This window comes from Buteo buteo, chromosome 2, assembly GCF_964188355.1.
Source record: "Buteo buteo chromosome 2, bButBut1.hap1.1, whole genome shotgun sequence".
Taxonomy (NCBI): Eukaryota; Metazoa; Chordata; class Aves; order Accipitriformes; family Accipitridae; genus Buteo; species Buteo buteo.
In genome coordinates this window covers 25,791,276-25,808,084 of record NC_134172.1, presented here as the reverse complement: position 1 = coordinate 25,808,084, position 16,809 = coordinate 25,791,276, and the positions used below count along the sequence as shown (strand labels likewise).

The following is a 16,809-nucleotide window of genomic DNA, read 5'->3' as shown; positions in this document are numbered from 1 at the left end:
TACATGCTCTCCACTGCAAACATCATTATCTGCCTGATAAACATGCTCCTTCTGACAGCCCTGCATCAAGGGCAGGTTCAAACAGAAGCAGATTTCAGCAGAACTCACTAGTGAGCTTATTAGCAGACCACTGAAGGAACTACTGGTCTGCTGTGAGAATTGAAAAAATAAGCACTTGCATTTTAAGTAACATATAACAAGGTGAGGGTTTTTTCTCTTTTATCAGTCAGAAGAACACATGAACTATTACACCTTTGCCACGTTTGCCTTGAAAGGACCTAGAATGGGCAAGAAAAACTACCTAAGGAATTAGAACCAGACTACATTTTGATTTTTTAGCTCCTTTTTAGCACTATTGATAATCAGCTTCTAGTCTAAACCAAAGAACTTAAAATGCAGTTTGACTTCAAGGCATTTTTTAGGTTGTTAATCAAAACATGCCAGCTAATATGCATTCCTTGATTAATGTTCTTCTCTATTTAAAACCAAATGTGATTAGCTTAAATGCAAATATTTAAACATCACCATAATTAATATTTTGAAAAGTCTAATGCATTATTTCTTTAAATGGGTTTTCTTTACTTTTAAATTATAAGTCTAAAGTGACTAACTGTATTGTGATTTGTAAGAGTCACATGCTATTTTTGTTAAAGATTCAATCCTAAAAATATTTAAATTATGTTAGCTAAAGATATAAAGGCAAGCATCCATGCTGACAAGCAAATTTTCAAGCACTATTTGCAGCACTAATGTGCAATTAGAGTTTTTACTGAAGTTCAATCACAACTGGAGTTTTATCATAATCATGAGTTAAACTTTGCTTTTTTGAATGCCAAATGTCTTGAGAAAAATTACTTCAACTCCCCACCCTCCATCCCCATCCCCTCTCCTCTCCTCCCCTCCCTTCCCTTCCAAAAGCACCTGCTTTAGCAGAGCACAGGTTATGTAAAGAGGAAGGCTAGATGCTGTTTTCTAAACTCCCTACTGAGCATGAGTAGAAAATGTAATTTTAACAGCCAGCATTGTCTAAAGCACTGAACTTTTATATTAAATGGTTCCACCTTTTAGCAGTGCTCACCCTGGCTCCCTTGCACATATCAGTTACTTTAACTTTGCAGTTTCATGCAATTTTATTTAAAGAATGGTGAAAACACTGACAACTCCGCTTCCCTTTGCCTGTGGATACCAGAGACTTGAGGAAGCACTAAATATTACAATTTTGCCAAAACTAAAGAAAAGGGGGAGAAACTTGAAATTAATTCTCTTTTACAGATCCCTCTCTCTTCAAGTACTCAAATTCTTGAAGGCTACATCTAGACCAGTAATTTAAATGTGTTTGGGACTGTTGTCTGGCTGAGACACCACCACTGTCCTGTGTCCGTCCTACTGCAGCACCCTTCCACCTCCGTCCTCCCATACAGGAGGTGGGAACTTCCTCCTTCTTACAGGGAACAGTCCCTAGCCCACACTAACTCCCAAACCATGCCCAGGAATTAATTATTTGGAAGTGCTAGTTGTCATGAGCTAAAGGCATGCCAGAGGCTGCTCTAACAGTTTAACAGCAGAGACTCCCACATCGCCTGGGAACATTTGCTGGCATCAGTGTAGATATAAACAAGATACTGATTCAGTGTGTAACGAATTGTTGACAGACTTTGGTGAAACTGTATAGGAAAAACCATTACAAAAGTTTGAAAAGCCGTATGTCCTCATATACAGTATCTCCATGGGTTTGTCCCAACAGAGCTTAGTTTCTCAGCCCAGCCTTACTCTAAATAACAACTTAATCCTTTGAAAAAACTTGGCTATCAATCAGCTGTTAAGATGCAGGTAGGCAGATCATATTTCTAAACCAAATCTATATTTATTGATCATCTGGGAAGCAAAGCAGAATTCCTGAGTCAGAACACCAGCTCTGTAGTGGTTTTGTTAGTCATAGACTCAGGATTTTTTCATAAATCCATGAAGTATCTGTCAATCTCTGGCAGACTCCGTGTTATGCAGTATTTCCTATGAATGCTGTTTTCTCTCTCTAGTTTCATTTTGTCTTCCACTTTCTCCTTAAGGAGAGTCTCTTTCTCTTAACACTTTTCATCCTGACTTCAGGGATTCTCTTTTAAAAATCAGTGCTCAGTAGATGTTTCCATTGTCTCATAAAGACACCTTTTCAGGTGTATTACTTTATATTATATCTGATCATCTGTTGAACATAGTGAGGTTCAGGCTCCCATGCCATCATCCCAAGATTAAATATTTAACTTTCTTTCACCTAGAAACAGTATTGTAAGGAAACTGATACACAGTGAACATTACAAAGCATTCTCACATTTTCTCCACCTTCCTAATAAGTTACTTCTCCTTGACCATTACCATCTCTTCATGGCCACCATCACTTCATTTATCTTCCATTGTGACCATATCTTACCTTCTCCCACTTTGCTCACTGACTACCTTCTGATAAATCTCTATTTAACTTCCCAGGATGAAGGTTATGCAGCATCAGTCCCAAACACTAATTGAGAATGTAGGAAAAGTGAAAATTTGACTTAAGTGTAGATGTTGATCCAAAGGCTTATCTTGCTCAATTATTTGGGCAGGACTCTGAATCCAGGAGTAATGGCTGGAGAAGAAAAGAAGATGAGACTCTAGACTAAGAAAAATGGGAGATTTAATGACAATGGAGAGAATAATAAACAAAAATCAGGAAGACTCAGACCCAAGACTGGTAAGGAAGAACCTTGTTTTGCAATACTGCTTCCTCTCCACTCATGCAGATGAGACATAGCAGATGCCTACTTTAATTTCATTCTTGGAGATATTGGTTCAGTGACACAATCGGTTGTTGGATCTGGTTTAGTGCAGCAAATCTACATATTTCTTAAAATGTTGTAACAAAAGTGAAAACATGTTCTCCAAGTCATGTGTCAGAGAGTCATGTTCATAATTTACAGTGTCTCTGTCCAATAACTTGCAACACTGGGCTTCTAAACTGGATGAAACCTCAAGATTTTATTGAAACAGCAACTTTTTCATACTTTTTCATAATTTACTCAATCTGCCTTCTTATTTGAGGGCAGATAATTTACTTTCACAGTGATCCAGAATGGCTGGGTTTCTTTGGTGATATATGAGTACAGGAAAACCCACTCAAGATTACAGCAGTCATAATGACTTCAAAGTGAATCACAGAGGTAACCTGAAGTTACTGAAATACTTCCGAGGCATTTCAGGATTTTCAAATGCATTATTTAGATTATCCTTAAGTAATGTAGTAAGCAGGACATGTGTGCATGTCTGTCTGTGTGCACAGGTGCAAACAAACTGAGAGGACCGAGGATGAGGCACAGAGAAAGCTCAAAGACCAGGCCAACTTTTAGCTTTAAGTATCATCTCCCACATTACCTAGAGTATTTGTAAGATAGAAAGTAATCAAAGATCTCAGAGCCAGCAGATAAAATACAAGTTGTTTCCTGACTCTTTAAATGGCAAAACAAATCATGGCCATTCTATTTTCACAATTACAGGCTGTTAAAATCACTGAGGTTAGGGGTTTAGATGATGTAGAGCCACCCACAGCTAGCCTTAGGAACACATTTCTTATTCAGCCTCAGAAATGTTCCCGCATATTAAGATGTCAGAGATCATCGTTGTTTATGCACTGGCTGCTTTCCATAATAATCAGACCCTTGGCCACTCTAGTAGAGAAGAGACTAATGCCATGTTTTTCACACATAGTTCTCCTAGTAAACTGTGATTAGCTCTCTGCAGAACAGGACTGTGCCGTACCAAATCACAGCATTCAAATTAGTTATTTAAGTCTGTATGCAAACAAGAAATACAATGAAATTTTGTTTCTATTCTCAATAGTCTTCCAAACTCCACAGCCATTTAATGTGCCCAGCATTTTTTAAACTATAGTAACTATTTATCACTGATAACTTTCTGTTCAAATCCTATTGTTTTATGCTTACACAACTCAGTTTATAGCATCAAAGCCTTGCCTGAGTGGATGTCGATATCCTTATCACCAGTGCTCTCTGCACTTCTCAATTTATCACACTTACTGTTTACAGCTATCAGTCTTAAAACTCACAAAGACACACAAAGCACAGGAGTTACTTAACCCCATATAATCTCTATCTAAATGCAGTAATTTCACAAATCTTAAAGAATAATGGAATTGGTTCAGATTTGGCAAGACATTTCAGGTTCCCTCCTGCATTCTTCTGCTAAGGAAAGGAAAAGATTAAGTCATCTTAAATGTATTATTAAAGCATTAACCTCCATTTTGCTCTCAAGAAGTCAGTCGGGAAAGAAAAGTCTTTCAGTCCCATACACTTTTCTAGGGTGTAACAATAATTTCAGACCAACAGGGAGGGGAGCATGACTGGCTGAATATCTGTGGAAGGGGACAATACAACCTTGCTATAGCCAGAAAACTTTTGTGCACAGAAGGGCATGAAGGAAAGCATTTTTTTAAGAAGCAACAAAGAACCTGGTATCCATGACCAAACAGCTCCAGCGACCCTAACAGCATAAGCAAATAGTGTAATTCCAGCCGAGCCCATAGGTCAGAGCACTTTGTGCAGAGCATGCTTTAGATTATGGTACCCCAGTACGATCCCAGAGGTGATGTGCTTTGCTGCTCTAACCATGCCACACTTTACCAGCATAAAGTCCAATTACTCAGTTTTGGGGTATGTAAGCCAAGTTTTGGCTGTCCAGTTAGATTATGCTTTTTATTGCTGTAATTTCTAAAATCAGCAAATAAAGAACTGTAAGAAAAAAAAAAATTAAAAAAATCCTTTTCCCAAGGCCATGAAGGATATAGGGTGGTACAAAGGGAGTGCAGAACATAGTATATGTACAGAAGATGGCTTTTTCCTTTGGAGTGCTCTCAGACCTCCACAATTTATGGGAATTAAGGAGCTCAGCACTTTGCATTAATAGGCCCTAGAATGAGTAAATAATTGCCAGCGAGAATAGTAATTATTCTGACTTGCAAATCTACATACTTCACAGATGTCGAAAGAATCCAAGAGAACAAAGACCACACTATGCAGAAATGGTGAAAATACCCAGTGACCATCTTCTGTCTTGGAGGCATTCTTCCTCCTGTCCCCATTCTGCATTTGTATAAATATTATGTATTCATAGCTCACAAAATCCATAGTCTGGGACACAGAAAATAAAAGCAAGTCTAGCAAAATGCCTGTATAAAAATTAGATTTCATGAAGTGCCTACTGTGGATTTATTTCCTGATGTTCTTCTGTGGTAATAAACCCACATCCCTTAACACACTTGGAAGCCAAACAGGAAAATGAAACCAGGAAATTTCTTGGCTGCCATCTACTGTTCAAAATTTTCCTATATCACACAGAAGAATAAAACCAAGAACAAACCCAAAGAGCACTCACTGACATCTCCAGGTTCTCTCCTCCGCTTTACTATTCTTGGATAAAAACTATGTCTTTGGACTGCTGTTAAAACCCACTATATTTCTGTAAGGATTCTGTGTATATACTCACCTTTTAATCAGTAAAGAATGAGAAACACAAAGAATGAGAATGAGAAACACAAAAGGTTGTAAACTTAATGACACACTGATTTAGGGAAGAACACTAGTATTTTTAGTATTGCAGTGAAAAACTGTACTTGTTAAAGAAGTTCTAATTCACTATAGAACACTAAAGAGCGATTTCATTATACAGCAACAAGACAGTACTAGGATAGAGACTGAAAAGCAATGTACAAGAAAGCTGTCTGGTTTCCCTTTTCTCGAGGCTTTGTGTTACCATCAGGGTAAGCCCTACAAGATATTTTTTTCTCTCTCTCTCTTATTTTGAGAGCTGCCTAGATCTCTTTGTTCTTTTCAACTCCTCTGCCCCATGTCCTGCCTCTTTGCTGCCCCAAAGAAGCCCCTATGATCCTGCAGATCTGAAAAATAAGACAGGTTGGAATGAAAAGGGAATCTTCTTTATGTCCGACCAGTAAGATGACTTGGAAATTAGGTTTAAATGACATAGGATGCCATGTTGTCACAGTTTATGACAAAAGCTGAAGGGACTATCATCTGCAGTAAAGGAGAACTGGGAGTTTACTGAGACACCTTAGGCCTGCAAGGACAAAAACATCTGAAATTGGATTCCTGGGTCAATTCTGTCACTCACGTCCAGACTTTAGTCATATGGTTATAAACTGAAGGCTCATCCTAGTAAAATATACTGGGAGCCAATTAAGTGCTTCATCTGAAAGCATTTAGTAACCTTCTCCTTACCATCTAGTCCAAACCCACTCAGAGCAGGTCCAACAACTTTGGGCTTCTCAGGCCCTGTCTGGTCAGGTTTTGAACAGGATGGAGACGTCAAACCTCTCTGGACAACCAGTTCCAGTACTGCAGCCACTCCCACCAGCCAACATGTCTCCTACTCATTCACCTGCTTGGCATGTTTAAAAAACAGTATTTCTAAGATCTCCACTCGGAAATTCACAAGACTGTATGTATTACATATATATGCATACATACATACACAGCATAATGAAGCTGACCATGTACTTCCAGTCTCTAGGGAACAAACTGCTCCCTCTCACACAAAGGTATCAGATGGTGAAACAGGTTTTCAAGAACGGTTGTAGAATATGACAGCTTTAAGTACAATGCACCCTGAAAAATTGCACCTTTGTAGAAAGTTACTAACAGATGATCTAGTAGTAACTTCAGCTTTCACAAAGTCTTTTCTCTACTCTTTAGTTTCCTTTAGTATTCCTCAAAGTTCAGGGTGGTCTGTGGAAAAGTAATACTGATTGGGAATCAGCCTACCAGCAATCTGAAAGGTACGATACCCAGTGGCAGAGGAATACAAGCAGGTTAGGGCTCATACTATAATAAACAGGAGAAAATGTGAAAGAAAAGCAAAGAAATTAAACAAAAGAAAAAACCCCACCCTGAGCACAATGAAAAGTAAGCAGCAAGAAAAAGTGCATTATGGTTTGTGCACTGCATACCAGGTCATTTTGAAGCTTGTGGGCAGGGATGTAATCATCTGTCCTGTATTTCCAGGAAAAGAATTTGGATGAACTTGGTACTTCAACCTACCTGGTTTGAAATGGGGTAAAGAGTGGACTCCAGGCCACGTATCTTCATTTGGTGTTCCAAGTACCTGTACACAAAATGAGAAAAAAAAAAAAAAAAGAAAAAACCCACACATTGCTTTAATGGAAAAAGACTTAACAAGTCATAGCATTGCATAAAGCCACTCCTCATTGTAAGCTCAATGTACCTTACAATCTAAACTTTAAATAGGCTTAATTATTGGGGGAAGAGGGGGAGGAAGAGGGTACAAAAAGTTAAATGATTATCACGGTTTCAAGGTACCAGTGGAGACAGTAAAGCATGTAATGGTGCCGTGCTCCTGTCACGTTGCCTGTTTAACCAATACATTTTAAAGCTACTTGCCATTGACAAGTGTCAAGCTACCTGCATATCTCAGAGCACTGGTGTTACAGAGGCTAGATATTTTAGCTCAGAAATAGTTCCAATCCCTGTAAACTTAAATAAGGTGAACAGATACCTAATACATGCTAGGATAGAAGATTTGTACAGATGGTGAAGCAGATCACCAAAAGCATGGCATGAACAAGAATGCACTGTGAATAGTTGTCATTTTAAGTGGATGTAGTATACATAAAAATAGAAAGTTTTTAGGAAATACAGACTTTACCAACTCATGCATTACGCTTTGTTTCTATTCACTTCAACTGTCCTCCTTCTTGTAGTGTAAGTCAGACCAACTTTCAGCAGCAAAGTATTTAACACTTTTCATGTGGTTCTTACATCCTCTGCTCACATGAAAAGTTCACCCCCTGTGTCTTTGGCACAAATAATAAGTAAATTGAGAACTGCTATAATTAGTTCTCCCAAAACCTGGTTTTGCTTTATATGACGTAACTGTCAACTCTTGCTTTAAATAGAGCCAAGAGGAATACCTAAATTAGCAGCTCTGGAAATGCATTTCTGAATGACTTACGGAATTTGACATTTCGCTACTGGGATCTTTCTTGTTACAAATTTATACCCAATTTTTAACACAAATGAAAATGCTAGGGACTGTTTTCAATATTTGCTATAAGCTCAGGCCCTGGAATAAAAAGGCTGATATGCTAAAGTGAAGGCATTTCACACTAGTCTGGTGCTTGTTGTGCATTGTCATAAATGTCCAAAACCCCCTGCCAGCCCTGCCCCTACCTGCACTGCAAATCTTCTGAATAAATATTTGGACCTGCATATCTTAAATCACTGTGATGTTCTGTGGTCACTTACATCAGCATGAAACAAGCACAAAGTCAGCGTGAAAATCTTTGGTCCAAGTATGTGAAGGTTTGTGACACTTCAGGGCAAGCTACAAGACATCTACTCCTAACCATTGGGAGATGAAGGGATTTTTTTTTTTTAATTGTGTCTGCTGCAATATACATATGCATTAAGAGCATTAAAGGAAGGACCACTCTAGAATATTTGTTGCACTTCTTGAGCTATGTAAACGTTTGTTCATGTCAATAAATTCAAGCCTAAAAAAATTCTTAGATGCAAGACTGGGAAGCTAAAACACAAAAAATTTCCCTTCAACTCTTCCAAGAAATTTATTTCATAAAATTTAGAAATGGGCTTAAAAACTTGAGGCAAAAGTAAGCGACCTCTTAAATAGATACAATTCTTACCTACAAGGTGTGCTGTATGACCCTAGTGGCTAAATTTGTCAAGCAATTTACAATACTAATGTGTTTCTAATCTAAGAATATTAATGCAAAGATCATTTTTTCCACTATCAAATACAATAAGCAAATAGTCCCATTTAGATGTATTATGACCAGTAAGAGGTGAAAGCAGAGCACCAAGGTGTCAGAGAAACAAAGATGACAGTATCAGTGCAATTAGACTGTACACATTTACATGGTAATTTGGATATGCAAATTAACTGATTTTATTTGTAAATATTGTTTGTAGGACATTGCTCTCAGTCCTTGTGAAATATGTCTCAATTGGCATTTGAGTAAGATAAACCTGGCCCTGCAACCCTGATTCATCGCAACACCTGTATTCATTTCATTATTACTGTTAGGGCGAGCACAATTCTCCCATTAAACACAGAAGAAGTTAGGAGACACAGTTGACACTGTCACTAAATCAATTTGCAAGTAACTTTCACTTAGCTTCTGCGTTAATCAAGCTCCTGGTGCCAAGCACGTTCCGGACCAGGAGAGGGAGCCCGTGGATTAAAAACAGAGATTCTTGCATCCTCAGTTTAAGAAATATGGTCCTCAACTTTGCAACCCCTCTTAGCAAATCAAAGGAATATTCTCTCACGAAACGTTGTAAGAAAATTAGCCACATCCTTCTGAATGTGTGTTCTTAATTGTCTCTTATTTTAGATGAGAGATAGGCAGCTAAGGCACTGTACAGATGAATATTAAAACCAGTTAACAAAATCTGAAACTTCCAGTGCAAGGTAGAATATTTATCTGACCAATTTAATGTAGAACTTCGAGCTAAGAAATGTATTATTCTGATTGTCAAAGCAACATCAGGTCCAGTAACAGAGGGCTTGATGGGAGATCACTTTTGTAATGAATCTTATGTGACTCACAATTTTTGGTTTCACTAGTTTTCCAATCAATTTCTTTAATAATATTGCAGCACATCTGCTGCTACAATGTTTAAGAGCCAGCTACAAACAAGGTCTGTGCATTGGAGTACTCAAACCACCTACAATATTTATATCTTCTGTCAAGGGTAGCAGTCAGGCTAAAAACAACTAGGGTTTTCTATCATCTAAATGCCTACCATTTTTAAGGTAGGGGCACTTCATAGTTCAGACAAGGATCCAGACACTGTATTTTAATGCATTGCACAAACACTATAAAGATCATCCCTCTTCCACACAATTTTTAACATACACAGTACAGAAATTCACATTATGTGACTATCAATAAACAAGGAACAGTGAAACAACTGTGGTTTTGAATAAGATGAAACAGTCACTGCCCACAGGTATGTCAAAATAAAGAGATCTGTAAGCATCACCTTGCAAGTGATGCTTCTAAGCAGCAATCAATCCTGTTCTGATGAGGTGGGATTAGGCAACCCAAAGCAATGAGTTTTGACAGCTGCTATAAACAAAGCAAAGTGGAGTTCACATGTAACACCACAGTGGAGAAGGATCTGCCTTGTTCTGGGACTTACAAAAGACAATTAAGGGACTAACATGGAAAAGGAAAGCAGAGGAGGAAGGGAGAACCCAGCAGTCTTCTGGTTTTACTCCAAAACACTGTCCCTTAGCAGTTAAGACCAATTATCCAGACCAAACCACTGGCAACATCTTAGCATCTAACTGATTATATGACGGAGTTGGCTGTAGCAAACCACTGGTTACCCACCAGTGCTGGAGAGCAAGTCTAACCTTACAGCAGCCAGTGGAGGTGGAAGATACAGGAGACACAGCAGCCTGGGACAACAACTGAACACCAGGGGCTGTTATTTTACAGTTAACCTCCTAGCCCCGACTATCCTTTCATGGTCCACCACTTCTCATCCCAAGCATACCACCAGGAGTTCTGTCTCTTCTACCTTTTAACATTTTTTCTTCCAATTTCATGTTCCAAAACCATGAAAATAACCACCACTGTCATGGAAACCAAGCTCCAACTTAATATTGGAAATAGGCTTTTATTTACCATTAAGAATTATTTGGAAAAAAAACCAAGCCAAACCAAAACCAAAAAAAAAACCTAATTTGTTTGCTTTGTCTACTGATAATTTGCTTCTCAGTGAAGTAAACATTGAACTAGCATGATTTGATATCCTATTTTTTAAATTGAATTATTATCACAAGAATAATCTACAAATCTCGGATTTGGAATGGATTTAATGTTTTTCAGGGACCAGGATGGTTATGGTTCCTGAAAGAAAACTCCAAAACCTACTGGGGTTTTGCTGTTCCACACTACATACAACACTCTGGGCTCTTTCATTCCCTAATGAACAAGATAAAATGACCTTCTCACTTGAAACTTGCTGTTCAAAATCAGGATCAGATTCTAATCTTATTTGTACGGTGAGAAATCTATTTATATGAAAATAACAGAATTACAATACATCAGGATACTAAGGGTCAAACACCCTTACTGCCAGTTGACATTGTTACAGTTTGGCAGAAAGTTATGAAAACAGAATCTGCTGTTCAAATCTCATATACAAGCATGATGTAGAAAGATTTCCCAGGAAACACAACACAAATACATTAAGGTCTATTGCATTGCCCTAGTTTTTTAATATAAGAAAAAAGATGGTTGCTTTTTGCATCTGATTTTACAAAGACTCATCATTCCCTTAATTAACCTACTCTTCGGTGTGCAAGGTAATCATTATTTTACAGTGAGCATTATGCCACCCTACCAACACAATTAGTCATGTTGTCCTGTATTATGCTTCGAATGTAAAAACATTCCCTATTACTGCCATGTAATAAGGTCATTCTGGGTAACAATTTGTCCGGAGAAGTCATCTGAATCTCTTGTGAGATGAGCAGCAGTGCAAATCTTTCCCACCAGCTCTTTCCCAAGGGCTGGCATAATTAATAAAGAACAAGCATCTCCATTTGCACTACAACTTTTGAATATGCAAAGCTATATATTACTGAAATAATGCTTTAACCCTTGTTAGATCTGATGATCCTCAAGAAAGGCGATGGTTTGGACTTCAACAAGACAAAGAACATGCAGCCTGTGGTATTATTCAGGGTTTTGTAGCAACAGAGCAGAATGAAAAACAAGATCAGCATGCAAATGAGCTGCCTTTCCTTAGACAACCTTTATGGAAATCAGGCTAAGCAATTTGCTGAATTTTCCAGTTTTTTCACATTAGGTCAACTTGATGAACAAACCAAGTTCAGTCAAAAAAATGTCAGGAGAGTTAATTTTTTTTTTCCCCTTTAATAAAAAGAGGGTTTTGTTGAAAAATGCCCTAGAATTTTAACTAGGAAAATTTACAAGCTGGATGTAAAAATGTTTTCTTATTTTATTTTTTCTTTTAAGTATCATCAAAATTTCTGCTCCAGTCTTCCTGTTTGCTGGGTAAAACATACTGCGTTTAGTGAGTCCTTGGCTCTGATGTACTGTGGGAGACTATAGCTGTCTGAGCAACCAAACTTAATAAAAAGAGGAAGAGGATAGGTATTGCAGAGCCGTTTCCAATTCAGCCATCTCTTTCTGTTGAGTGAGATTTGGAGATTTCAGATGTTCTGTTTTTCAACAAAAATCTGCTATGTTCTTCCAAAACATACATATCTAATGAAGCTTTCAACTTAGTCAAAACCCTAGGAGTTCTTTTCCTTCTCATTAGAGGAAGAAAGTAAGTTACTGCTTTAGATTTGGCTCTTGAGAAGCAGTGCAATTTCCAGGGTTTCACTACGGCAACTCCATCACTCCCAGAGCCACCTCTGAACATGGAATTTCCCATCTGGTCTGGAAGAGGAGAAGCTTATGTAATCTTTCTCTCTTGCAGTCTGTCCTGGTGCTAAGCCATTTGTCCAGATGATCCACCTACTGCTGCATTCCCCTCCCGAGGAGTCACTGTTAGGTAGATCTTAACCACGTCTTCCACAACCAGGGAAAGTGTTGTATTACCACCTGATAATGTCAGTGAGCACAAAGTACATGTGGTAGTGAAGACCAAAAGAGGAACTTTGTCCTACAGCTTAGCATTTGGTCTTAGTATAATGGGTTAAAGAAAAATTCAGCAACTATTTGTGTATTATGCATGCTGACTCAGAGCCTGCTAACTGACAACTGCAGCGAGGCTTCCTTCGACTCTCTGCTGGGCACGATGGATGACAGCTGAATGTCAAGTTTAATATCCAAAAGATAGAGACAGAAATGGAATTGCCTCAATAGCAGTCATTTTTTCACATCAGGACCTTAGCAGTTCAGCTTCCGTAAGGGACAATAAATCTATCAGTTTGTGTAATGCACTTACACGTTTGTTAGATTGAGGCCGAACACATTTTAACTTTTGGAAGGTTGTGAATGTTCCAGGGTTCCCAGCTGCAATGAAAAAGTCACCTCATATTTTGCTACAGAAACAATGTCTATCAGCTAAGATGGCAACAATGTATTTATTTGGATTCATGAAAAATAAAGACGATATACCTATTCATTGTGCTTGAGATTTTAAATATTGAAGCTTTACTTCATTAAATTAATGGCAAAAATTACATATAGTTCCTAAACCAGGAAACCACATAAATTCAAAGTTAAAAAGCTGGAGTGAGGCTGTGTGATCAAGGCAGTCTCCTCCCATGTGGAAAACACTGAAGGCCTTGTTCAGAGCTTGAAAACTGTATTCTAGTAAAAATTATTTTTCTTACATAGGAAACTCTTTCCGTATTTTTTTCAGTCAACTGTCATCAAAACATCCCTTCGTTATTCCCACACAGGTAAGAAAGAAAATACCAGTGAAATAGAGACGCAACATATTAAGCATACAGAAAATATAATGTAACTTCTGTGATTCCTCTTAAGTGTTAAACAAGAGCCCACAAATCTTTATAGACAAAACCAGACTTTCAAATTCTTATATTTATGTATAAAACAGGTTGCATTTTTTGCTTCCTTATGTCCCTGTAAATGCCATCAAAGTAATAAAAACTTGCAGTGATGATACATGGTAAAAGGAAAAAGAAATTCAACAACCACCATTTTATATGCACAATGGTAATGTGCAGCAGAATATGTTTAATGTGATCTGCATTCATTCAGGACATTAAATCAGAATTAAGGATTTAAGAGAAAACAAGGCTGGTTAGAAAACAAGCTGACTGGAGTATATCTTTTGAAAGTTAATTTGTGAATGATCTAATCATTGTCTTAAAAAAACCCCAAGGTATTAAACTCTTTCAAGAGCTCTAAGAAGCACCTGCTACACAGACAATGAGTACAGGACACAACAGCAACAAAAAAAGAGAGAAGGCACCTCTTCACCAACCCCATAAGCTTGTTTCTGCTGTATGTAAAGGGATGCTGTTTTGTGGAAAAACAGAAGTTACTGAGGCTTATTCTCTAAGGTGAAAAAAGAAGCAGTAAGAACAGAATGAGGTTCATCTACAACAAAAGGCTGACTCTTTCAGGCATCAAGTGGAATATCGTCATTCCATTATACATGGGTAATAAAACCACTTACTTTGAGCATAAAGAGTGATTTGTGATGAAGCTGGCTTCAAAAACATTTAGGTAATCTGCCAGTATGGATGAGGGAAGCAAAACATGAAATTACTATCAACATTCCCACAAAATTTTAACAACACACATTAATTTAAAAAAATCAAGTTCAACTAATATTTGTGCTTTAGCTCTGTCAAGGATGAAAAATGAGGTATGTGAAACAGTAAAGGACCCAACTGTTCTTAACATCCTTTCCCCATAGAGGCAATATACAAAGAAGTCTCACCAGGAAACCTTTTTAACATGTGATTTTTCCAACTTTACTGTGTGTATATAAATGATATTTGAGCAGCTGCCTGCATCAAAAAGCTAAATTTATCCCAACACTTTTCCACACTGTGGCACAAGTTAAACTCATCGTTCTCTTCATACCCATGGTAACCACTGCTATGCTTTTGAGGGACCCTGGCAGAGACACCACTGCAACTGTGCTAACATGAGGAAGACAACGGGGACTGGAGACTTCATAAACACATTTGTCTGCCTTCACAGAGCCAGGTTCTACCTACTCTCTCTGCATGAGCTGGGCGCGACAGCTGGGAGGAGGAGGAGAAGGAGGAACTTCACAGGCATCACCACAAACCCAGCACTGCAGACCATCAGGACAGGATTAAATGAAACCCCCAGTCTTACAACAAAGCACTACTGAGATCTGAAATGCCAGTTTCCTTAACTACTCAGCCAGGGGAGAGTTTTGTTTATTCTGAAAAGGACATACTAAATGCATACTACACTTTGAATCACAGAAACAGCTCTGTCAATGAGATGACTTTTAGAAACTAATTCTGTCCATAATCCAATCTAAATTGGAGAGAGAGCAAAACCAGAGTCATTTAATCTAAATGTCACAATGAGAAAAAAGCAAGTGTGAAACGACTTGCATTGGAGTGTAATATCCTCTTCCTACAGGTGTCACAACCCAGACTGGACAGACCAGGGAGTCGTGTTTAATTCAAAATTCCCGCAGGCTAAATTAAGGTGAAATGACACCAAACTATCAGTTAAGGATTTTATTCATGACAGAAGCAAGCTGAACTGGGGAGGCGTGGTAGTAGGTGGCAGGGTTTCTCACAACAGGAATTGGCATAAGACTACTTTTGCAAACCGTGTAACCCAGGGTAACTGTATACATCAATTCAGGGAGTAAGGAGATCCCTCCCGTTGAGTCAGGAGGTTCAGAGCAGACCCCCTTGCTTTCTAGACTTCAGAGAAGGGCCCAGGGGCAGCTGGATCCACCCTTAGTCCCAGACTTGGTCAACGGTTTTATGTCTTAAAGGGATGAGGTGTAGGGATTGTGGAAAAGGAAAGAGAGAAGAAGACAGAGAGAGAAAAAGGAAGAGAAAAAGATTTCACCAGTCCTGGGTCCAGTGTTGGTCCAGTCAGCCAACGGTCCAGTCCCGGTGGGCTTGTGCAATTGGGGCTTCAGTTTGTGTCCTTTTATCATCCTTGCCCCTCCTTCAGGCGGGCACTCGAACTTATTAGGCTAATGAGCAGTTTGTGAGCTTTTGGGCTTGGGGGTGGTTTGGGGAGTAACTTCTCCTTCCTTGCAGACCTGGCCACTGTTTGATCTTTGTATCAGAACAGCTTATCACAACAGGGAGCTGCGCACCCTCCAGCACGCCCTCCCCCTCCTGTTGCTGATGTCTGAGCTGATGGGCTTTTCACCTTGGCTCCTTGCTGTGTAGGGTTTGTCTTTAAGCAGAACTTGCCCTACCACAATGTTTGAGACATTAACTCTTCCAGTCTCTTGCAACAGGTAGTCAGCCCATCTCATTGTAACACCCTATTTCAGTAACTTACAACTTTCATAAACGATCACATGGTGGAAGAAACTGGGTTTTTATTTAGTGATTCTTACTAAAACATTTCTGTGAATGAGACAAATGCTAAAAATACTAAGAAAACAGGATTTGGCAAACTTATTTTGAAAACAGAGCGGCCTATGCTGTAGAGAGAGAATCTGAAATTGACAGCAAAAGGAAAAAAGGCAAACTCCTGAAAGAGACTGCACTTTCCCTCAAACCAGTGCAACCATGGATCAATTTAGCCAAATTACAAGTTAATGAAAAAGCATAGTACATGCTAAAAGGAGACATTGTTCAGCTCCAAAGTGAAAAGAGGGCTCATCTGTGAGGGATGGTCCATGCTGAAGCAGCTGAACTGAGAACCTGTCCCGCCAGCTTTCCCAGCCACCTGTGCTGAGAAGTCTCCTTCCATCAGCAAACCACCCCATCATCAGAATAAAAAAATCCTGACATTAAACTAGACTTAAGTGTCTCTGATAGCTGCTTTGGAGCTGCAAAAACTATGAAACACCTCAACAGGATGAAACTGATGCTTAGTAAGAATAGAATAGAATTTGAAAGCTTTTGTAGACCTTGAAGCTGTGAATCAGGGAAAGACTGGGAAGAAAATTCATGCAGAAGACTACAGCTGACCTCAACAGATTTCTCTCCCCTTCCTCCAAGAAGGCAAGTTTGCTCTTCTGGCATTGCCAGAGCTTGTGAGCTCTCAAATAAGGTCACAGAGAGGGA

At 38.8% G+C, this 16,809-nt stretch overlaps 1 protein-coding gene across 3 annotated transcripts in view; it reads right to left on the bottom strand.

Annotated features, from left to right (window-relative positions):
- CDK14 (cyclin dependent kinase 14) overlaps nt 1-16,809 on the bottom strand; it is a 335,336-nt gene that overhangs the window by 98,706 nt on the left and 219,821 nt on the right. For all 3 annotated transcript variants that reach the window (XM_075048971.1, XM_075048979.1, XM_075048988.1), the window contains one exon: nt 7,098-7,161. In XM_075048971.1, coding sequence (XP_074905072.1) covers nt 7,098-7,161 — 64 coding nt within the window. The remainder of the gene's footprint in view (nt 1-7,097; nt 7,162-16,809) is intronic.